At 39.8% G+C, this 24,843-nt stretch overlaps 1 protein-coding gene across 2 annotated transcripts in view; it reads right to left on the bottom strand.

Annotated features, from left to right (window-relative positions):
- Positions 1-24,843, bottom strand: part of BRINP3 (BMP/retinoic acid inducible neural specific 3) — a 334,303-nt gene that overhangs the window by 85,541 nt on the left and 223,919 nt on the right. For both annotated transcript variants that reach the window (XM_019530987.1, XM_019530988.1), the window contains exons 5-6: positions 7,309-7,414; positions 3,511-3,747 (exon numbers count right to left, since the gene is read on the bottom strand). In XM_019530987.1, the coding sequence (XP_019386532.1) occupies positions 3,511-3,747; positions 7,309-7,414 (343 nt within the window). The remainder of the gene's footprint in view (positions 1-3,510; positions 3,748-7,308; positions 7,415-24,843) is intronic.

Raw genomic sequence — 24,843 nt, 5'->3', positions numbered from 1 at the left:
GGGGGACAAAAGGTCTATGAACCTATTAGGCCCACAAACTCATTTAAATGGGACATGCCTAAGGACTGAAAAACTGTCCATATTTACCAGATGTACATTAGACGTAAACTGTGTAACACAGTTTCTTGCCTCATGACAGTTTTTGTTGAAATGCGCTACTAATGTGTATCAAATAAGTCTTTAATATTTCATAACATCCAAAGCATTCATAAAATCTCATTATAACCAAAGTCTTTGGAAAGATGCTGACAGACTCTGTATAACTTTTCTATGTGGAGACCTTTTCTAATAGTACTACAATTCTGCAATTAGTGGAGGTTCTATGGGGTATGACTAAATCTTTTGTCAAATGTCATATCATCTTCCCCATGACACAAAGAGTTCCAGGTATAAAACAACATTTCACCTACATTGTCCTTCTTTTTCAGTAGACTTCTTTAGTCAAACAATGTAGAAAATGTAAGGTTGAGGATTACTTATAATTCTGCCTTTGGAATTCATCTCTCACTTCCCATTATGTATTGTTTATATTTGTTAAAACAAATATAAAGAAAAAGGGAAGTGATTTAATGGAGATACTATTAATTATATTTATGCTGGTAACAAAGACCAAAATATCATAATAATTTAAACTGATGTTATGCAAATTGATACCAAAATTTAATATATTGGAAGAGCCATTTTTTTAAGCGTGGACCAGCTTTGGTATATCAATTTTTTCCTCAGCATTATATTATGAAATATGCTGTGAGAATATGCAATTCGTGAATGCATCAATTTTACTTATTTCTTATCTTGCAGACAATTTCCTTTTCTTTTTTCTTTTTTGGCCCAGGTACAGAAAATTAAAACCTATGGGTGCCTATACACATGCAGCGAGGCTGTTCTGATGGGCTGTAATTACAGTGCGTTGGAACATAATTAATTATCACATTCCACCAGACTCCAGCTTCATGTGTATCAGTGTCCCCACACTGGAAAATGGCAGTGGGGGTGCTTTAACTAAAGCAGAGTATCTTTTTAATTAATAAGAGTATCTCTCAGAGCTGCTCTAATTGAAACGCCCCCCTCCCCCCCCCATCCCTCGCCCATCACCTCCTGAAGCACATGTATAAATGCCCAAAGAGCCCACATCTATACGGGTTGCTGAATTTCTTCTAACTGAATTTCTTCTCGGTATTGATAGAAGGGGCACTGTGCCACATAAGTAGTCAAAAGTTGTAGCAGAAGCTGCAGAATGTCAAAATAATCTTTAGAGAGAGAACCTTAATGAAGAGAAATGTTATAAGCTGTTAGAAGTGCTTCAAAGTGGTTTGTTCTCCATGTAATCAAAGATTTATTTTATTTAGTTCCACCTAGCTTCAGCTAAGTCCTCCTAGATGTGAAACAGTGCCAATGTATTTGATAGAAATGTGATATGCCCTCTAGATGTTATTGGTAATTTGTGTATTGTTGTATTCATCTCTCTCTCTCTCTCCCCCGCCATAATACACACACACACACACACACACACACACACACACACATTATAATCAGCAAAGAAAGTCTCTGGCGAGGCGTAACAATCTTTAGAAACATCTATTTTGTTCAGGAAAATATCATCATCTTCATGATGTCTAAGAGCATTATTGCTGCAGAGGTAAAGAATGCAGAATATCCAGGAGTATGGAACATAATTGTGTGGGATTTCATTTAAACAAACTGTCTTGCTCTCCCTACTAGCACCAGGGAACTGGAGATGGAGCCAAAGAAAATCTACTATGCATCAGGTTGTCATATTCAGCTGTTTGATCAACTTTGTTCCCCAGGAAACAAGATACTCCTTACAATAAAAGCTTGATATAAATACAGACACCTGTAGATCAAATCTATATCAATAGCTGTAGATGGATAGAACCCCAAAATATTTTCAGATAGTAACATGCACAGACTTGCCATTAGTGAATGTCTTCATCTGACATTCTTTAATTGTTAAATAATACCATCCCCATTTGCACAGGGTGAAAAATGGATAAGCAAAACTGTCTTTTTAGCAGGTATGACACAACTGCACTGATTTACAGTGCTGTGAGTGAAAGCATGACATCAGAAATGTATGGAGGTGGCAAAATGTCATAATTGCACAAAATGTGGCTTCTGCACACAAAAATATCAAAACCAGCATGAATGAGTGTTTATATAATCATTGTTTGTTTTTTCCTGACCCTCTAGCAGAGGTACCAAAAGGTTGCTGTACTCATTTTAGGTGCAAGACATCTAGCATGCAAGACATGCTAGAAACCTAAATTAAAATGTTCAAGGTGGTCTAAGAGAATTAGGCACCCCACTGAAAGTGATTTACGCTTCTTTGAAAATCCCAGACTTGATTAATTCTGACAGATCATTGAGAAATCAAAGCACTTTGCAATACAACAGTGAATACAGAAAATGTAATGCATATAAATGGCTCCCATTTACATTCTAGCATTTTAATGTTTACTCTCTCTCGTCCCATATTTTCCTGTTGTTCTTGCTTGTATCTCCTTTTTACTGCACTTCTTGTCATCCCTCCAAATACATCTTTTTGTTATACATTTTATTTCATTCTATGATTCCTGATTTTCTACTACTTCTTTACCTCTCTCATATCTCTTTTTCTTCCTGATTTTTTCCAGCTCCACTGGGCTATCTTTACTTTTCCCGCCATATGGCTAGACAGCTGTTACTGATATTACTGAGTGAATGAGTTGTGAAAACAGTTGTGCAGAAGCCAATTTTACCTGCAGTTCTCATCCTCTATGGGACCAGAAGTCCTGAGAATGGGAAGTGGGGAAATGATGTGTGAAACAAACCTTGATGCTTCAAAGAAAGTCAGCATGGTATAAAATATGGTGAGGGACTACCTGGGACTGATCCAGTTTAAGTACACATGTGATTTCAAGGAAAAACAAGTGGAATGCCAATTCTGACATGGATGAATCATTAACTCCAAATTCATTTATGGGAAAATCCAGTCCCAGGTGGTCAAGCTAAGTATTCCACTGGAATATTTTCCACTTGGAGGAAAGTGCAGGAGAAATCCTAAGACTGGGTCAGAAGTGGAGTGTAACAACTCTTCCCATTTTACTATATTTCTGATGCAGAGGGAAAGACCAGAATATCCATGTAATGGTGAATCAGCCAATCCTGATCTGCCTCCACAGCTTCTAACTCCCTTCATATTACCAGGGAAATATAGACCTTGAAGAGGTGGTTCCACAGCATAAAAAAATAAATATTCCCAAATCCCACAACTTACCTAAATACTAAACTAATTCAACTGCTCTTCATATTTGTTGAAAGCAGGAGCAATATTTATCCATTTGTGATCAAGGACTTATGATCATTAAGGTCCAGATCCAGCAAAACACTTATGCATGTGCTTAATATTAAGCACATGAGTAATCCCAGTGACTTCTAAGAGACTACTCATTCTATAGTGTTAATGCTGTGATGTTCAAAAACACAAATAATTATTTTAAAAGATCACACCTGACTCTTCAAATTCGCTGTTGTAAGCATTCCAGGTCTCACTTATGCGAAGCAGGTTTTCTTCCATGGCTTGAATGTCCATGTATGGACAGTTGCATTCTGGGAATTTGGGGCCACACTGACACCAGCAATCATTGTCCTTGCAGATAAATTCCCCCTCAGAATTGCAAGCAATATAGCTCAGAGCTGCTTGCACAAAACGCTCCTGAAGATATTCAGGCAGGATGACCTGAAGACCTTTAGGAAATAAAATAAGAATAATCTTATTAAATTATGAGGAATGGTTGAGCCAAATAGTGATGGTGATTAAATTCAGCAATCTACATATCCTAGTAACAAAGAAACGCGTAGATACAGAAGGAAACCAGGTGGCCTGCTGATGCCAATTTACCTATTTTTTTTTGCATTTAAACTATGCAATGTTTTCTTTTCTCAAAGTTTGAACTCATTCCCTCTGACTTCAGAATATCAACTCTACTAACTAGTAACCTGCATTCTTCAGATAGTGCTTTACTGGAGTGCTTTCCTTCTGGAGAGACTGTCAAAAAATAAGAAGGCAAAGATTATATCAACTTTTCTTAAGAAATCTTGAATAAATAGAATTGTAAGAGCTTTGCTCTAGGGAAGCATGCATTTGAATTACAATCTTGATACCAACAGTTGACTAGTAAATTTTGGAAGCACTGATGTAGGGAAAACAATTCTGAAAGACAGCAATTAAGAGAAAATAGGAAAAAAAAAAACGTACCCCGAAAAAATGTGTGCAGTAAAACATTATCATTCTTTGTTAGAATGTGTTTCCTTGTTGTTTTCTCACAGCATGATATGTCCAATATATTCTAGTTATTTTTTTCATTATGCTAAGAAGACTAATGGGGAAGAATGAAAAATATCCAAGGAAGAAACTTTCTGAACAACAGCAATAACAAATTTAAGTTAATGTTTCATTTATTTTGAATATAGCTGTTTGTTATTTTTGCTTCATTAAGTATGGTGCAAAAATAGATCTATGATTATTCATTAAGGATTATGATTTTATTATGTTGAACAAAATAAAAGAGGAGATTTGTTGTTGGACTTTTTAAGCTATGAAATGCTGTTTACTCACACTTACAAAGACTGATGCATCAGGCTAGGGTTCCCATTAAGTTCAATGGGTATTGGATCAGCATCAAATAAATATCACCCAGCAGGTTTGGATTTCAAAAGGGTCTATGTGACTTAGGAGCACAAGTCCCACTGAAAGTCAGTGGGATTGAGTGAACAGATTTCCAAAAAGTACAAATAGCACCTAACTCTTATTTGAAAGTCTAAGTGTAAATACGAGGTCCAGGCTAGCTGCCACTGTACCTTTGAAAATATTCCCCTGAGCTCCTAAATCAAATACTTTTGAACATCTCCCCCTCACTTTCCTAAGAAAAAATGAAAATTCAAGAGGGATTTTCACTACCATGTCAAAAATATAAATAAGATACCTTTAATTATTCAGAACTTCTGTGACCAGAAATTAAGATCTACTATTACAATAATTTTGCGTATTATTTGCATGAGCTCAGTGAGTAGCATGATTATATGGTAATTAGAGCATTCTAATTTAGTTATGCCTGTCAGTCATGCTAGCTACAATATTAAACCAAAGAAAAAATATATCCAGCCATCTTATAAATATTGATCTTTTGCCAAAGATATGGAGATAGATTGTGCTACTCAATTCACATTAAAAAGTACCTGATACCATGAAATCCCTTTGGAATAACAGAGAGAGTTGCTTCTCAATGTAGGGGTAGATTATTTGTTATATATGCCTCAATTCCATAGGCACTCATTTTAGTTCATGGAGGTGTTATCCATATTTTTAAATACACAAATACATAGCAAATATAATAAAACAATATTGTAAAATTTACAAAAAGAAAGCCTACCACAATAAGAGCACTGATGCTATTATTAAAATGAATTCTCTTTGTGGGTTTCACCTGCCTCATATCAAAGCATGTAAAACACAGTTGTGACTCAAGCTTACTTTAAAAGCATACTGACAGACTTACGAAAAGCCTTGAAGTTCCAAAGTATAAAGAACATTTGCATAGGCAATCCTGACCCCTTGTTCAACATATCTATATGACATAGTTTAAGCAGCTCCTAGCATTATGATTTTTTGTTGTGATGACAATCCAATGGCATATGTTAAATCTTAGACTGATATAATAACTAATTTTCTCTTTTACTGACAAATACTATGTAAGTGCTGGGAGAACATGTCAAAATGGCAAAATTATTTTTAAAAACGCACTGAAGGGGTAAATTCCAATGAAACTTGCAAGATTATCTTCTGAGATTTTTTATGTCTATAAATTCAGACAAGATCATATGATTTTTAATCTATGTTGTCCTTTATGTTTTCTTATAAAAATCCAGAGGGAGACGGAGGGGAGGGAAAGAAGAATGTTGGCATAATCAGCAAGGAGCTAACCTGTCTCTGAAACTGTCTGTTGATAACTGAAAAAAACCACTTCATATAATCAGCCCACCTATGCCCCAATACTGCAAACACTTCATAATGAGAGCACCTGAGTAGTTCTATTGAAATCAGTTGTGCTACTCACAATTGCACATATAGCATTTAGCAGCAAGTATTTTCAGAGCCAGAGCCTTAATTTGTAAATTATGAGCCAAATACTTCTCTCTTTACACACATTCATTACCCTACTGGTATCAGTGGGTTTACTCAAATAGAATTTGGTCTATGGAAGAAGTAATAATAAAGCAAGTAGCACATGTTTTATTTAAATAACAATAACAAAGAGCCTTACATGTGACTCTACTACACCTCTCGTATTGACAAGTTGTTAAGGACAGATTCTACCACACCATGATGATGACAGGTAGTACCTCTGGGGTAGTTTTTGACAAAAAAAGATTAGGGCAACTTAAAATAAACTTAAGTATCTAATACACTGATTCTCAACCAGAGTGTCAGGGTACCGGGGTGCCATCAGATCCTTTGAAGGGTGCTCCAAGGTGTGATGAGATAAGCCAGATATGAGGAGACAAGCAGACAAGTGCAAGCTCAGGCTCATGGGTACCTGACCACTGCCCTGACCTCAGTGTCTGACAAGGGTGTAAGCACAACAAGCACTGTCAATTTTTGAAATGGGGGGCTGCTCAATTCACAAAAGTTATGGAGGGGTACCTTGAATCTACTGAGGGGTGCCTTGAATCTATTGAGGAGCGCCTCAAACCTGAAGAACCACTGACCTAGTGAGATTTGTAAGACTGCCTAAGCAATATAGGTGTTTGGGTTTTTTTTTTTAATTAAATCTGTGGGTTTCTTTAATTAAAATGAGAGCCAGGTGCCTAAACTGCCTTGGTGTTTTTAAAAATGCACTAGGCACGTAATACCTTTAAAAACCTGCCCATTCCTCTTCACATGTATTTTGTACCACTCAAAGTATAGGTATTACTCGAAGTGAGCAGACATGGCAAATCATGTCTAAGTGGTGCTGTCTGCTCTGTGAAATCTCTGGGACTTTTAGCTGGGTAAACAGTGAATAAGCGATTGCTAAAAAGAGCTGTAAAATGTTAACTGCATTATTTAAATTATTTCTGATGAGTACAGATATTGTTTCTATTTCAGATGCAGCATGAGTTACTGACATTTCCTTTACTTCATCTAGAATGTAGTCATCGGTCAAAAAATTAGGAAAATGACCTTTTATGAGGGGGGAAATGAAAAACAAATATCCTGATAAATGTCATTCCATTCCATAAGAAATTAACAAAATTGCACCTACGTACCTTGCAGCTGAATCTTATTTTCAGGACTCTGAACCAGAACAGAACTGACAGAATCTAGGTTGTCATAGTTACTGCAGCCAAGAGGACCAGTCCGGGTTTCTGTTACCTAGTGGTAAGGGAATGGAAAACCAGTTGCTATGTTATTGAGAACAGACTAAAGCATTAAGAGCTTGTTTTATGGAACTCCCATCTATTTCAGTAAGCTGCATACTATAGACTTTAGCAATGTGATATAGTCCATTTTATCAGCTAAAGGTATCAAAGCAAATATTGTACAAGTACAGCAGACTTTTTATATTGTTTCTTTTATAAAGAACTTACAATAGACTTTATTGGTCTGACAAAAGTTATGATATATTTCCATACTGGTGTTAGTTAAAGTCAGTTTGGTAAATATAGTTTAATAAAAATTGGACTGTAATTTTCATAAAATTTAAATCATACATGGAAGTAAGGCTGCAGCTAACAGAGACCAAGGGCTTGATTCTCATCTTGTACATACAAATCTTACTCAAGGATAACTTCATTGTCTTTGGTGGATATGCTCTAATCTGCTGACATGTAACTCAGGAGAACATAAGGCCCTGGAACCTTGATGGAAATACCTGTAACAAAGTGGGCTTACACGTTTCATGAACTTGCTGGATTTCTTTTAATTAGGAGATCTAAAATAAAACCAAGCGTCTTTAGAAATGTAACCTGTTGTTATCAGAAGCTTAAAGAAGCCTATGACTGTAGGATCAAAACACAGTTGGACTGATCAAATGATCATTCCGAATTGTGCTGTGTGTTAGTGGGTGAGGCCTGGGCACTGAAAGAGGATGGATCAATCTGAGTTTAATAAATAAATGGAGATGAGAAAAGGAAAAAGTGGAATTCTCCATATTTCATATATGAATATAAAGATAGTTTTAATCTGCAGAAAAGGAGGATAAGGGCTAGACAATGACTTTAGGCACAGCCTTGAGCAAGGAACACTGATTAAACAAGGTTCCTAGGAACAGCCCTGAGACAGAAATCTGAGAATCAGAGTTGGTCCCTTATTTCTTCCTTTCTCCAAGGCAGTGGGCCTATATCACTGTTATCACCATCTTTCTCTCAGGTAGCTCCAGGGACAGCTGAATGACTTCTGCCCTTTACTACAGGTTAGATGGCAAACTAACAATCTAACCTTTGGTCTATAACTCAGGCTGGACATCTTGTGATCTCTTCTGTATGTAGCAGATTCATCTAGTTCAGAAACTCCATGAGAATTACCATGCTGGTATTTCTACTTCCAGTTCAATCTGAAATCAAGCATGGATGCACTGGATGTGTTAGCTCATCTATGAAACTAACTGAACCTTTCCTAATCCAAGAAAGTTTATATTCAATCTGAGTTTGAGCCAAAAGTGTTTTGGGTTTTATATGTTTCCAAATGGGTACCTTTACATGGTTTGTCACATTTTCTTTGAAGTTAGTGATGTTCCAAACATTTTTTAAAATTAATTATCATGGATGAATAAAGATAAAAAACAGCTTCAGCATCATAATTTCATTTTATTCACTTCTTTTTTCAGTGGAGAATTTTTTCTTTTTAATTTTAGAGACAGTTCACTTCATCACCAAAGACAAAAGTAGCACATACGCAACAAAATATAAATTTATTCACAGTGGATGTAGTTCACTATTGCACTGCAGCCCTTAATACTAACTCTTTCATTGTAAATGGTTCAGACCCAACACCAAATGTAGGGGGTATCCGCAGCAAGCCAAGAATGAATGTAGTCATGTGCATATATATGAGCTACCCTCTGGCAGGAACTCTCCAGGGCAAGGACTGTCTTGGGTTTTGAGGACATGGACATAATATTCCCATACTGAAACCATTCTGTGCTAGAGATATAGGAATTGGAAAGGGTATTTAGGGCCATACAGTCCACTCTCTTGCACTTGCTGGCAACCACTTGTGCAAAGATGCTTGAAAATCATGACTTTGAGCACACACACACAACCACAATCATAAGTAAATACTGGGAACACCCTAAATTATGCCAGAAGAAAACAGAGAAGACAAGGACATCACAAATATCCTTCTACTGCAGGGCCAGGGAAATAATTGGTTAATATATGCTCAGAGAATTCCAGGAAAATTATAATGGCCCATGCTATAGAAGAAAACAAAAACATTCAAAGTCTTCGTCAGTTTGACCTAGGACAATAATTTCTTACTGACTTCAGATTTTGTGAGAAGAGGAAGACTGTTTTGTCTGCAGTGGCAGAGATTCCCTTGCTGCAGCTGTGAAGTCAAGTATAAGGGCAGGTCAGTCAAAAATTCACAGCCTTAGCTGTGGCCAAAGTCTTAATGTTTTAGAGGAAGATTATGACCTCCTCTCTTACCTTTTTCTGTCTGCCGGTGCATCCTTTCTCTGATTGAGGTCCCTTCCCCATTGTTTCCTTGTTCTGTGATTCTGATTCCCACCATCCCCCCACACCACTTTCTTCCACTTCATCTGTGTGTGTTTTCTGCCCGTGCCTCAGTGATGCCAGAGGCAAACTCATAGGCAGGGGAGCTTGAAGCATGATGGTCTAGGTGCAGTCAGAGCCTGATGATCCAGGGGGTGGAAATAGAAGGGTATGTGACCCAGGGAGCCCTGCATAAGCTCAAGGCTTAGACCAGGAAAGGGCAGTCTGGCTGTGGAAGCCACAGGAGACAGAACCTTGTCTGGGAGGGATGAGGCTCAGAGCCCGGACTGCAGTGAGAGGACTGTAGCACTGAGTATAGGGAAGCTGGGGACCTGTACAGGAAGCAAGCTAAGTACCCTGGGCACTTTCTGCTTGAAGCCCATTACCAAAGGGTGTGGTGAAGCCCATGGGGACATTCCTTTGAGCCGGTGCTTGTATTTTGTGGTTTTCATTTTTCTCGGGGGGCCAGATTTTGGTTGCAGGGGAGGCAGAGACCACTGAAAGGGGATAACTGGGGACATCCTGAACTTACAATTCCCCTGTGTGGACAGAGGATAAGAACTAGAGTATATTCTGTCGCTGACTGAGGCTGGAATTGCTTGGACTATAAGGTAGGAATCTGGCAAGGGAAAAACAGGACTCAATGCCCTGTGTGACAGATATTGCGGGGTCTGGACCTGCATCTTAACCAAAGCTGGCTCAGGAGCCTGTGGACCTGAACAGTGGTCCCCAAGCTAGAGGGCCCAGAGAGAATAAAATTGGGATGAAGCTAGGGGAGAACCTTGGACCAGACAGTGCCTACCTCTTCAAAAGCATGCCTTGCCCTGTGCAGCTTCCCCTTCTAATTTTAACATCAAGATGTGGCAGACGAGACTAATGAATAGGGGAGAAACCGGAGAGTGTAGCTGCTAGTAGGTCTCTGGAGGCAGATACCATGTAGTAGCATTCATAAGCAGCCTAAAGACCTATAACTTTTCTGTGGATTTGTGTGCAGTTTGTACCACCTTGCCTCAACTCTCAGTAATACTGGACTTGATTATCTATTGTCCCATATCTTGTAACCTCATTCACACCTATGCAAAGTGAAGAAAATACGCTTCTTTCTCAGTCTACATATTGTGTTCAATTTGCAATAATGCACAAAGCTCAGAACAATGGAAAATCAAGCTCATTGTGTCTGGAGGCAAGCATATTGTTTCCATGAGCACTTGGAAAGATACACAGCACTGGTTTCTGCCATACCCTTTAGCAAGGTGCAGCTTGAGTTTGGCTCATGATCCCTCCTGTCTATACCCACTATGAAGTCTCTAACAATGATGCCATTTAGGACTGTGTGAAATGGGCCCTATTTGATTCAGATTCAGCCTGAATTGGGGGCAGTGATTCAATTAGTTGATTTGGATCACTGTCCCCAGTTTGATTCTGCCAAATCCAGATCTCAAGATCTGATGCTGATTCAAAGAATCAGCAATTCATACACAGACATAGCTTTAAATGTTTTTTGTACATACTTTGTGGTACCAGGTACAGCTCATGAATGCTACAATGCTGGGGCACATGGAGCATCCTACAGGAGCATGGGGGGACTCCGCATGCTCAGCAATGAACCTGTAAGTGGCTCACAAGTACTTCCAGTCCACTTCCAGGTCCACCAGGGAGCATGCTGGGCAATTGGCCATGAGGGGACCCCGGGTGCCCCCTGCACCCAGGAGGCACCAGTTGCTTAGCCAGAAGTGATCCCATAAGATTAGAAGTAAATAGAAGTGCTTTGAAAATTCTAAATCTAATTTTTTAATTATGTTTGGGTACTTCCATTTCATTAAATTTTAGTCATTTACATGAACAGTAACATTATTATTTCAAAATTTTCAGGCTGAAGCTGCAAACAATAAGCTCTCTAATGGAGCTGGAAGTGGACCAGAAGTGCCTCTGGTCCACTTCTGGGTCTGCTGCCAAGCATGCTGGGGAGACCCCCATGCTTCTGTGGGACACTCTATGCACCCCAGCATCACACAGCATTCATGAGCCACCTGTTACCTAGAGTTATGTAGAAAAAACAGTTAAAGCTGTGTCTATGTTTGAATCGCCGAATCTTTCTGAATTGATTCGGAGGGTTTCAATTTGATCCAGAGAAATTAAAGGGTCCTCTGATTTGATTAACTTTTGGAGATTTGGCCACCGAATTGGTCTGAACTGAATCAGGGGCCAAAGCTTTGCATAGTTCTAATGCCATTTCCTAACATTTCCAGCCTTCATGTTTATTTATCCTGAACCAGCACAGAGCCTGTCGGACTTAAATAGATAATGGATTCACCTATTCACCTTTTGCTCTGACCCTCAAAAGCCTCCAAGACAACACTGAAAACCTATTTTCATGTGAGTAATCCCTATCCATATGAGGAGTGAACCCTAATGCAGTGATGAAAATAGCGAAGATATCTAGGACAGGCACCCATGTAAAATAAGACAAACACACATCAGAAAATACACACATCTGCAAAAGCTTGTGCAGAGAATCTCTTCACAATGGCTGTAGATGTGGCAGCTATTATATTATTTATTCTGTTTTGGAAATGTAATTAATATTCTTAAAGAGCAAACATAGTTTGTTGTGTTACTATCAGTTTTACAGTTGTTTGTTTTAAAGGCAATACAAAGACATGTCATTATTTTAAAATAAAAATGTGACCATGTTTTTAATTTTCATTCATTCTCATTAGTGACTGTAGTAAGGAAGGACAGTAGTTATTATGATGGGCTTTTATTCTGTTCATAAAGATTCATTCTTCATTCAAATGGATGTTGCAAGGCAACTGAAGAGGTAGGAATTACGACTCACTTGATTACAAAGATGGCAGACCTGTTTTACTGAGATGATGAGAGAGTGGGAAAAAGTTACTCCTATATTATCAGTCTGACCTCAGTGCTTTGAATAAACTGCAAAGTATTACTTAAAGAATTACATTCTCTCTCTCCTATATATATGCGTTTATATAAATACACGCACACAACCCCCATCTGTGTGTGTGTGTGTGTGTGTGTGTGTGTGTGTCACAGCTAGGCTGTGACTTAGACTATAAACCCATACAAGAGTTTAACACTGAACTGGATCACAGAAAACACGGGCCAACAGTACATGTGCTATATAGACCTCCAAGAACCAGGAGCAAGTAGGGATGGAAGTAGGGATGCCTCTAAGCTACTAAACTTCTGAGATTGCTCCTGCGTTGCTTCAGCTGGCACATTACCACTTGGTCAGGCACACACCTAAAGTTGCGTAACTAGATCTTCACCAAGGAATTATGCAGCTTTATTCCTAAGGATCTACACTATAATTTTCACACAGATTTATATAACCAATATATATTTTTTTACATTTTCAAAGTAGAGCTTTCCTCTGATGAAACTCCTTCACCCATATATTCTTAGCTACTTCACACAAAATGTACTGAACATAAGATAAAAGGATTTGTATTGAGAAAAAAAACACACTGTATTCCTAATGAATGATAAGGAAAGGCCAACAAACAGAAAGCTGCATGAAATCCAGTCTCTCAGAGGTGCCTGTTACCACTGAACTAACTGATATTGTTACAACCATAACTTTTACAGACATAAAAGTCCTCCTGAATGGAACTTGTGAAATATGAGAAAAATGAATAGGGACTTGTAAAATATGAGAAAAATGAAAAACAAAACAAATTAAATACATACTATTTACCAAATCCATCTCAACTGTTTCCTCGCATGTTTCTCAATAAACGTAAGAGGCTCACTTTTTCCATAACTCATTTTAATCACAGAGGCTATCTGAATAGTGAATATTAGGGCTATGGGAGGCTTCAGTCCCTGCTTTGATTTGGCAGAGATTTGGCCCAATTTGGTGTTCAAATTGAATCAGGAGACCCTTTAATTTCTCCAAATCAAATTGGAACCCTCCAAATCGATTTGGAGAGATTCAGAAAGATTCGACAATTCAGACAGACAGAGCTTTAAATGTTTTTTCTACATACCTTAGGGTACCAGGCGGCTCATGAATGCTGCAACGGGCAGATGGAATGTTCCACAGGAGTATGGGGGGCTCCTCAGGATGCTCAGCAGCAGGCCCGTAAGTGGACCAGAAGCACTTCTGGTCCACGTCTGGCTCCACCAGGGAGTGCAAAGGGGGTCTCCTGTGCCCCCCTGGCTCAGCAACTGGTGCCTCCTGGGTCTGGGAAGGCACCTGAGGTCCCCCCACAGTTGATTGCCAAGTCAACGAAGTGTGTGGGGGGGTGGCCCAGCATGCTCGGTGGTGAACCCTGAAATGGACTGGAATTACTTCCAGTCCACTTCCGGATTCACCACCAAGCACATGGGGGTCGTGGCCCTCAGCGCTCCTGTGGGATGCTTCATCTGCCTCATCATCGCAGCATTCGTAAGCTATGCCTGGTACTTCAAGGTGTGTAAAAAATACATGTAAAGCTGTGTCTATGTCTGAGTCGTTGTTTCTCTGAATCAGCATCAAATCTTCAGATTTGGATTCAGCAAAATTGAATTGGGGACAATAATCCGAATCAACAAATTGAATCACTGTCCCATATTTGGTCCAAATCCAAATCTGAATTGAATATGGTCCATTTCACACCCCCCCGGTGAATGTCAAATTAATCCATTCTAGACTGATTATGTTACCACTGAAATTAGTGGGAATTTTGCCATAGCTAGGAGGTGAATTTACATTAAATTAATTACTTTTTGAACAAAGAATTATGACTTCCAAGGTCATCCTTTGGAAATGTTTTGTCTGAAGGTGGACAACAGTATGAGGTAAATTTATAAATGGTAGATAAAAATATATAAAATATAATGTGTACAATCATTTGAACCTACTGCATTAATGGTTGAAAATGCAGAAAGTCATCTTAGACTTATTCTGTTTTCTAAGACATGCAGGCCAGATGGAGTACTAGCATATGAAGGAAAACAACACAGAATAAAGTTGTTTAATAACCAAAAGCTACTAAAAACAAATAAAAACAGTCTGACATGAAGCAGGCAGGCTACTCTCAAGTGTCTTGTTTCCAAAGATTATCACAGCATAGGTTTCCCTGGACATTAGGATTTTCAAAATCCCAGAAATAAACTATAACATTTGGCATTAATGAGACAACTGCCTAAAGTTTTCAGTCAGTTAAGACTCAAAGCCATGGTGATAACAATCTGATTATAGGTGCACTGAAAACATACCTCCTAGCTCTTTAGTGGGACTGACTTCTTGTGATATTAGTAGGTACTATTTCTCTAGAAACAGTGTACCTTTTTGTCAGTGATAATTACAGCTATGAAAAGGCTTTCCTAATGAAAGGGAAATATATTTTTGCAGCAATAGTTATTTGGTGTGTCCAGGTGACAATTTTCACGTGCATGTTGCTAATATTCCTAACTACTTGTCCCTGGAGAGCCAGTGTCTTGTCTTGCATGACAAACTACTATCCTTCTGGAAGACATTTGAAAAACATAATTGTAATTCAAGGAATATGATTTAACCAATACAAAAAAAGAAAAAGAAAAACACCAGCATGAGTTACTTATGGAAAGTCATATCCATCAGCCCAACAAATGTAGTATAGACATTCAAGGCATTGTTCTACGTTTTGAATTTTAAATTGATAGCATTTAGAAACAAATTTGGCATAGTGATTCTACTAGGGGGAAATGGAAGTGCCTACAAAAAGAAAAAATGGAATGGCCTTGAATAGAATGGTGGGGCGGGGGGTCAGGAGTGGTAAGGGATGAAGGAGGAGAACACACTCAAATCACAAAGAACCACTGGTAATAGGGGACACTGGTATGATAACTGTGGATGGAGCCCACCCCCCTCTACCACCCCTGCTTGCTGGCTGAGATCTTATGGGTGGAGTAGACTGGGTCCATGTGACAGGGAGACTCCCTTCCCTCTCCCACCACAGCCTCTTGACACCTGCATCGAGGAACTGTCCAGCCCAGGTTTTTGCTACACTAGGAATTGGGAATAGGGGTGGAAACAGAGCCTGTCTGCCATATGGACCTAGCTCAGCCATCACCAAGACCTGAACCCACAAGCTTGGGGGGATCTATGCAGTAGAGAAGCTGTTTTTTTCACTCCTCCAGCAAGCTGCAGACAGCTTTTTCTGTCTCCTCTCTGTGACAGCCCACAGGTGGGGCTGGGCTGGTGCTCACCTGGAGCAGACAAACACAGCTAGCAAGCTGCACAGCAAGGGAATCCTCAGATGGGAGCAGAATACGACCTACACTGAACCACAATGGATGTGGTACAGACATTCAAAAAAATGCTGTAACCTAAATAATTTTAGTTTAATACCATATCCATTGAGGGTTAACTTAGAGTGGGATCCACTATGTTTTAAGTGCTTTAAGTTCTGTGAATGTTACAGCCTTAAGCGTTGTGACAGGGGGCGCACTCAGGGCTGGGTCTCATGCTGGTCTGTCCACCTGCCTCTATGGGGCAGTCTGCCCATTCTCACCTGCCATGACTTTGCTGTTCCCATAAACTAGTGGTATAATGTGGGAGATTGTCCATTTCCTGCCCCAATGCCAGGGAGTGTTATCTATGGCTCTGAACCTGCTCTACACTGCAGCCCATGCCTCACAGATGGCATCTACATGATGTAGGCTATGGCAATCATAACCTACACCACGTCTGGTGCTCCAGGGCCTCAAAGGGACTCTCCCTCCCTCCCTAGAGTAGCAGGACATTGTGCTTGCCTTTTAGGTCTTTCTTTTGGCCCACTCTCAGCCTCCTTGCAGTGGAGGGTTTACCAGGGTCAGGACTTGCCCCTAACTCTCTGGCTGAGCCCCCTACTCAGCCTCTGTCCCACCTACAGCCTCAGGCATTCAAAGACATACCTTGGCTTACTTGTCACTCCTGGGGTTCCTCCTGTGCTCACTCTATGGCCTCTACACCATGCCCCATCCTGGGGTCTTAGCATCTTCATGGTAAACTACTCATGGGGCTAACCCTTGCACTGCCCTTCAGGCTTACTCCCAGTTTGGCCCTACTCTATGTGGGGCCATGCTCTATGCTCCCCATGCTACCCTCTCTGGGATCCCTGGAACCTCACATCCCTGCTAGGCTCAGGCACCTACACACAAACATACCTAATCCCTACTTCCACATCTCCACACTACCTCCTCTGGGGTCACCAGGATTTTGTATCCCTGCTGGGATCATGTGGCACTCCACTTGCCATGCCACGCCCCATTACTCCCACAACTGCCTCCAATGCCCACCCAAAGATGGAGGCTAAGGTTAAGGCATCCCTCCTTGTGTTTCACCAGGGAGGTAACTGGCCTGGCATTTCCTGGGGGCTCCCATGCCACTAGGAGCCCCACCAGGCCACTGTTCCCCAGCAGGTTGCAGTTTTAGGTCATGCTCAGGACCAAGAGTCTCCTGCTCCTACCTGCTAGATGTCCCATGCAGCTCAGCAAGGTGATGTTTCTGCCTGACTATACTTTATATGCCTAGTGCTTAAAATTGGTGCTATTGCCTGTTTTCTGCCCGTAAAGTGGCAGGCACCCAAAGGTGCACTGCCACAAGCGTAACGTCTGAACCTAGCCTTTTTTTCTGAGGGTCAAAGGAGAAACAGATTCACACATAGCTTCTGGCATGGGACGAAAAAGTATAGGCCCTTTGACTGGGAGGAAAGGAAATAGGGCCATATAAAACTCAAAAACATGCAGAAAGAAAAAAAGGAGGAGTGTGCATAGAGTAATTGGAAGACAGAGTAGTGAAAGGATGGTAAACAGGGAGCTAGTAGACAGAAATGAAGAGATACAAGGCATGGTTACAATGAAGTCAGGCCACTTCAGTACTACATAGGGATTGCACTGAGTTCTTCTGGTGGAGAGATGTAAGCAAGATACTTTATAATGCCACAGAAAAGGTAATAGTTGGGAGCAAGTGTTGTAATTATCGTGCTCCAGAAGACTCTAGCATCATGTGCATCAGTGCCCCGTTACTGAAAAAATGGCAGTGTGGGAGCTTTAACAAGATTCCAGCAGCCTTGGCAACTTGTGTATTCAGCCTCCTCACTCCTCCAAATGGTGATGGAGACACTTTAATTGTTGAACACCATTTTGTAGCTCGGGGCACTGAATTGTATATAACCAATGTTCTGGATGTTTCAATTAGAGCAGTTCATGAGTGCCACTCCAATTAAAGTGCCCCCTCCCACCTCCATAGCACATGTAAAGACACCCCAGTTGTCTCCATCCTGGCTTTCCTGTGGGGCATGTAAAATAACCAAAGGAGTTCACAATGGCTTTGGCATATTTCCTCTCCTCCTTCATTAGTTATCTCTAGGACTTTTTTGACAGAAGTGATCCCATAAGATTAGAAGTAAATAGAAGTAATTTGAGAATTCTAAATCTAATTTTTTAATTATGCTTGGATACTTCCATTTCATTAAATTTTAGTCATTTACATGAACAGTAACGTTATTATTTCAAAATTTTCAGGCTGAAGCTGCAACTCTGCAAACAATAAGAAATGTAAATGATTAAAATACAAAATTACAAAGGAGGAAATGTGTAAGCAACATATTTTAAAATTAATGTAACGCCTCAACAGCCTACAATTTTAGAGCATCAAAAGAATGCAAAGACAGAGAAGATGATCAACCAGACCTCCATTATCATAGAATTCATTGTCTCACCATTGTAACTTGCCTGAGGCTTGCTTATAGAATGAAGAGTTAAAATAAACCTTTATCATATCTGATTCATCTCTAAGAAATGAATCAGAATGATCAAGAACTGAACTAGGGAAGACTACCTAAGGATGTTACAGAAGTTACATTTTTTCATGATGAGGCCCCCAAAGGCACTCTGTAGCTATAACGTAACAAATGTTCATGGCCGCAGACCACTTCTTAAATGGCTGATTGTGAGAAAATGTAACCTTTACCTGATGTAGTATCAAACAAAGGCACTCTAGAGCAGAGTGCCTTAGGGAACTTGTGAACAGGTTAATTTTAGGCTATTCCACCCACATCCCATGTGACTTAGTGGTGCAGGGCTGGTGCTCTCATGGGTGAGCACTGCCCCTTGGGACTGACAGAAAGAGGAGATAGATGACCTCTGTCTTCTCCTGGCACAACTGGATGCGGGGGTGAGGGAAGGGAAAGAACCATAGTTAGAGCACCTCCACAACAAGCTAACTAAATGTTAAGTGTAACTTGACTTAGGTGATAGATGGCTGACTCAAAGTCATGAGATTGTAAGATTAGTCATAAATAAGTGTAACAAAGTAGCTGATAAGAAAAAATATAAAAACCACAAACTGATATTTGGGAAATATAGAGCCTTGCTTTGAAGAGAAAAGGGAATTTTAGGTGATATTTTAATGGAAAACATTAAATGTATTGTTAGGTGTATTTAAATACAATATTGTTATGGTTATTGATAGACTCTAACATCCCTGAGATTGAAATAAGTGGGTGGAAAATTAACCAGAGTTGAAGGTAAGTAGGGCTCTGAAATGAAGATAAGGAAAAGAAGATTTTGTAATGGAAATGCATAGGTTTTAGCAATACGCTATAAATAAAGTTTCTTAGTCTAGTACCAGTGGTACTAGTCATAATCTAGTACAAGTGGTAACTCTCTACTGAGCAGGGAAACAACAGCCTCTCTTAAATATCCAAGGACATGACTACATGAGATGCTTTACTGCTCAGTAGAGCAAACTACTGGCCACGTTTACGTTTGGCGGACTATGAAGTTGTTACTGCATGGTCATTTAGTACTTGCTTGTGTAGTACTAAATTACTGTAGAGTAACTGGCATTACTGCTCAGTACTGTCACTGCATTGCTTTTTTACCTGACTTCCTTGCACAACCTGGGCCTGGCGAGGAACTGTTTTGATCAGGGACAGGTCCCAGCCCGACAGCTTTTTCCCAACCCCATGCCCTGATCAGTCAATCAAGACATTGGACTTGGAAAGAGTTGCAGGGGGGCGGGGTGGGGGGGCAGGTCTCAGGCCCCTGCCTTGATCTACCAGTGGAGCATCTAGCAGCAAGCTCCCAGTTGAACCTAGAATTCCTGCCCATCCAGGGGCTCACTGCTAGCTGTCCCACCTGCAGATTAGGTCAGGGGCTGGGACCTGTGCCTCCCCTGTAGCTCTGACCCTTATCAGGGATCAAGGGCTAGAAGCTCCCTGCTGCTGAGAAATTGTCCCTGCCCGGACTCTGCCCCCGTGCCTGCCCCAGTAGCGGGCGGCTCCCGGGGGCAGGGAGCAATCTACCAGCCCCTGCCAGGAGATAGCTGTCTCCTGGCCCCATGCTCTCTGCCAGCCCCTGATCTAGAGCTCTCCCTGGCTGCTGCAGGGGGCCGATGCAAGGCTGGAGGCAGCGGGACCAGGTTGCTGCCAGGAACAGCAAATCTACTCTGAAATGGGTGCACATGTAGATGTCTGCCCGGGATGGGTTTACTCCAGAGTAAACACATCCAGCAGCATTTGCACATGTAGATGCACCCACTATCTCTCTGTCCAAGAGTTATATACAGCATGAACACATAGCCATTCTGTATAGCTTCTCTCTCCCTTACATAATGGTAAGTGTATTATTTTGGTTAGACTTCATTAAGAATATGTGTGACCTTAACTGTTTGACTAGGGGATTTAATTTAATAACACACTTTCTACTGTAGCAATAATGAAGGAATAGACCACCTCATATTAATTTCTATCTGGCATAGATAATTCAGTTACAGATTAAGTTAAACTCTACCCAAGTCAAAACTATTACTTTTTTTTCCATGCTCTGAATACATTTTTTTCTGACTTTACTGTTTTAGTAAATAAAATTGTTTTTGGATATGGATGTTACCCTGGTTTAGCCTGGCATATTGTTTTCATTATTTCATGCACTTGGAAGCAGAGTGTATCATGTGGCCAGACACATGGTTCATTAAAATTTGTTAATTATTACTGGGCAAGAAATGGTTTCAAGACCTAGAGATTTTTTTTTTTGACATTTCAGTTTTTTCCCCATCCTGAATCAGGGTGAAAATTCAAAATCTTGATTTTTTTAATGAATTAAAATTTAACTAAATCATTTTAGTTGGCTTACTCTATTTATTTTTAAATAACATTTAAAAAGTCAGTTTGAATTTAAAACAGGGGGTTGTTTGTTTTGTTTTTTTGCTTTGAAGTTTCAAGGCAGGTTGCTTCAACAATTTAGGAGACATTCTTTTTCAAATAAGAAGTTAATCAAAACCACTATCTTCTCATAAAAAATGTAGATTTTTCCAAGGAAATATATGTATGAGAAAATTCCATCTAGTTTTAATAATTAAAATTAAATATAATGCAGAAAGGGTGAAAACATGCTTCAGCTATATGATTTGTATGTATTTATTTTTCTGTATCAAGTTTCTATGGCAGAATCAGTTGTGTAAAAGAAGAATATCCTAAACAGATAATGATAGGCAATATACCTTAGAAAGGCAATAAAATACAATGGAACAAAAGTTAATTAGGAACAAGTTTTTCTTCAAGGGAGCCACTATCTCTGAGCATGTCTATGTAGGTTTGGATAAGGCTCCCATCACCATAGCATCTTCCCTCCAGCCTACACATCCAACTTGTATCCAAATATTGTTGTTTTTCCCTTCATAGTATTTTAAGATGGCGCTTACATTTCCCCTTGTCACCTCTTGCTTTTTGTCCTTTGACTTGCTCCATTACTGTATCAAATACAAAGTTCTGATCAATACCTTGGACCATCATCACAAATTGACTTCTGTCCATGTATCCTCTTTTTTTATGATGAGGACATCATTCACCCTTTCTGCTCCACTGGTGATATCAGCCTCATTGTGTATTGTCTCAGGCTCTACAGAACTTTGCACTATTATCTTTCCTAAGAATATATGGATACAATTTCAGATATTTAAGTTACAGCTGAAATAATAGCTTGCCCTTTTGATCTGTCTCAGATGTTTAACCAAAAGGAAACTGTTTGTCTAAATTCATTGTAGAAAACACTGAACTCTTACCCTTAGAAGTGCTCCATCTGTCAATGTATTTTCATTATGAATCAATGACCATTCATATCTTTCCTGTTCTAAATCACGGTGTGCTTCTTTATATACAACTATGATGTACACTTCTCTATTAATCTTGCATCACTTCCTCTGTGGCAAAAACAAATCTTTCTCCTTTTATTATCAATTTATTTCATAAAAATTTTATAAGAAACTCTGAAAGAACACATCAGACTGCAATCTGATTCTGATAATGTTGCAATAAATATGCCATGTATATTGCATGACTGTAGATTATATTATTATTGCTATTATTCAAAACAGACTATTAGGATTGGTAATATTGTAATATATTGCATATCTTCTTTCCCCAAATTTGTAAGGAAGTCAAGATTATATGAATATGAATGTTTCTTTACACAAACATCAATTCTCTGACATTTTTATCTCTTAAGTAAAATATGCATGTTAGCTGTCAAATGTTATTTTTCAGGGAGAAAAAATCCACAAAGATTTACCTGCAGTAGTTTTAACTAGTTTTTTGAAGGTGAAGATGAAATTAATTAAAGAATAATAAACATTCAGTGTACTTAAAGGAACCCACCATTTAATCCTAAAATGTGTTGCTTGATGTAAAGATTTCTGTAATGCTGTACAATTATGCTAATATTTTACAAAGCACATAAGAGACTTACAAATCTAAGCCCCTTATGCAAAACTGATACAGGCATTTATGAGCCTAATTACATTATGAGACTCCTGAGTCAGGTCATTCTGAAAATAGGATGTAGACTTCCCACATTGAAGATTTTACTCTTAAATTCAGATAAGATCCTCTGAGCTGGGGAAACTGTGTGTGTCCATTAGTTGCAACAGACATTGAAAAAACCAGCCCCAAAGGCTGCATCCCCATGAGCAGGAACACACACTTTGCAGCACCTCAAAGCCTTTGAGGCACTGAAAAATGCATATGATGCACAGAAATTGGTTTGCTGTACTGCATATTTGCAGCATGGCAGCAACATTAAATAACAGGGACTCCTGGTATCTAAAAAAAAGGAGGCAAGAAAAGATGGTGCAGCGCACATGGCAGCAGCATGTGCCACCCAAAATAAGAGCCTGGCTGGCAAGAATCATGTTCTAGCTGCTGGACAGGCTCCATGTGCCTGGATCAGCACTTCTGCAGCCCTGGGAGGCTCCCAGGCCCTCAGCCAACCCTGTGTCACCCCAGGCAATCTGTCACATGCCAGAGAGCACATGCAGGGGTGTTCCCCAGGGAAAACTAGCATCGGCACAAATATGTGCCGCTGCTATCTGTCTCCAGGGAAACTCACATACCTGCTTGTGGGGATGTATCCAAAGTGTTCAGATTTTGCCAATAAATAATACATTTTAGGATTAGTCATTGGGCAAGATGTGTGAACCCTCCAGTGCTCACTTTGTAAAGAAGTTTGGTTTGCAGTGACTGGAAGAGAACAGAATCTTCCATTTTTTTTGGAGGAATATACATAATCCTCACCAGCAGAAGTATAAAGAGCAGATCCCTTCTTCTCTCATTTGCTCCACAAAAGGGCCTCTAGTCCTCTTCCATAGTAACAAGCTTTAAGAACCCATACACAGAATCACCTGGATGTTTTCTTGTCCTGCTTGAGAGAGGATGTTGTGGAAGCAAAAGGAAGAACAACTAGGGAAGAACACAGATTACTTTCGCTTCACAACAGAGTAAGTTAGATCAACTTCTGCATGAGGTGAAAGCTTTCAACTTGCTGAGCCTCTGCTATACCCTGGCTAAATTTGATCCTGGCTATATATGCATGAAGCAATAGCTGGAATGCCATACTTTCAGTTAAATATTAATTATTTTCCAGATAAAATGCTTTTTTAAAGAAATTCTCTGCTTAATTGTTAGTGAGATGATCAGTATTAGGCCAGATAATTGAGGATTGGAAAGCCAAATTAAAACCAGGCAAAGCAATAAATCAAATCTGAAAATAAAGAACCATATAAGGGAAAAATCTGTTGATTAGAGATATATTAAGGAATAGGAGTTTTGCCCATCCCACAACAGTCTTTCTCAGCTCAGGACTAGTTCAATAAAGGGATTTAGTGCTTTGTGCATGTAACACATTTGCACTGGATATTAGAATGTAGCATATTTGCAGGGGAAAAGTTAGGCAGCTCAAAATGGGATTCATAGCAGTGAGTACATCAAGCAAAGTACCTGAGGAAGGATTGTAATAGGGAATGCAGAGGTCACCTTATACCCTGCCTGTTTCTGGAGTCTGTGTGCTTTACTGGGACTACAGGCACAGGGACAGTTCTATCCATGCCTACACCCACTTGCTTTTTGGAAGTGCATCCCAGAACCATCTCCTAATTAAAAAAGCCTTTTCCTTCAAAAAAGCAAAGAGGTCTAAATACTTTCAGACTACTGCTGCTCCCCTTTTATCAAAATGATCAGAGCTTAGAGCACTCATCCAAGAAGCAGAAGACTTTAGTTCAGGTCCTTCTCCCCAGCAGAATATACTAAACACCAGGGTAGAAACTGGCGGGGTCTCCAAATCTTTCTGTTGATACTGCTTCACTTCCCTTGGATTGCTTAAATATTTATTGGGGTACAGGAAAAGAGAGCAGAAACCTGATTCCTTAGTCTAGTGGCTCAGATTCTACACACCTAGCAGTGCAGTTACCTGAATAGGTCCAGTCCCTTGTTGTATAACTGCTTGATAGAAAGTATTTAGTTTGTCCATGAAGCATGGAGGGAGCACTACTAGGCAAGATCTTGAGTACTCCTAATCACCAGTACCTCCTCCTCTTCCTCCTATGATGGCTGTTTTGTGCACATGGGTTTGAGTGCCTAAACTGTGATTCAGGTAGGTCATAGATCATAGAATCATAGAAGTAGGGTCGGAAGGGACCTTGTAGATATTTGATGACTACTATCACATCATCTCTCAATTTTTTCTCCAGACTAAATAATCACACTTTCATAGACTCATAGAATCATACAAGTAGGGTTGGAAGGGACCTTGTAGATCTTGAAGTCTGACCCCCCGCCTGGGCGG

This window comes from Crocodylus porosus, unplaced genomic scaffold, assembly GCF_001723895.1.
Source record: "Crocodylus porosus isolate Cpor-Errol unplaced genomic scaffold, CroPor_comp1, whole genome shotgun sequence".
Classification (NCBI taxonomy): domain Eukaryota; kingdom Metazoa; phylum Chordata; order Crocodylia; family Crocodylidae; genus Crocodylus; species Crocodylus porosus.
This window is presented reverse-complemented; position numbering and strand designations above follow the sequence as displayed.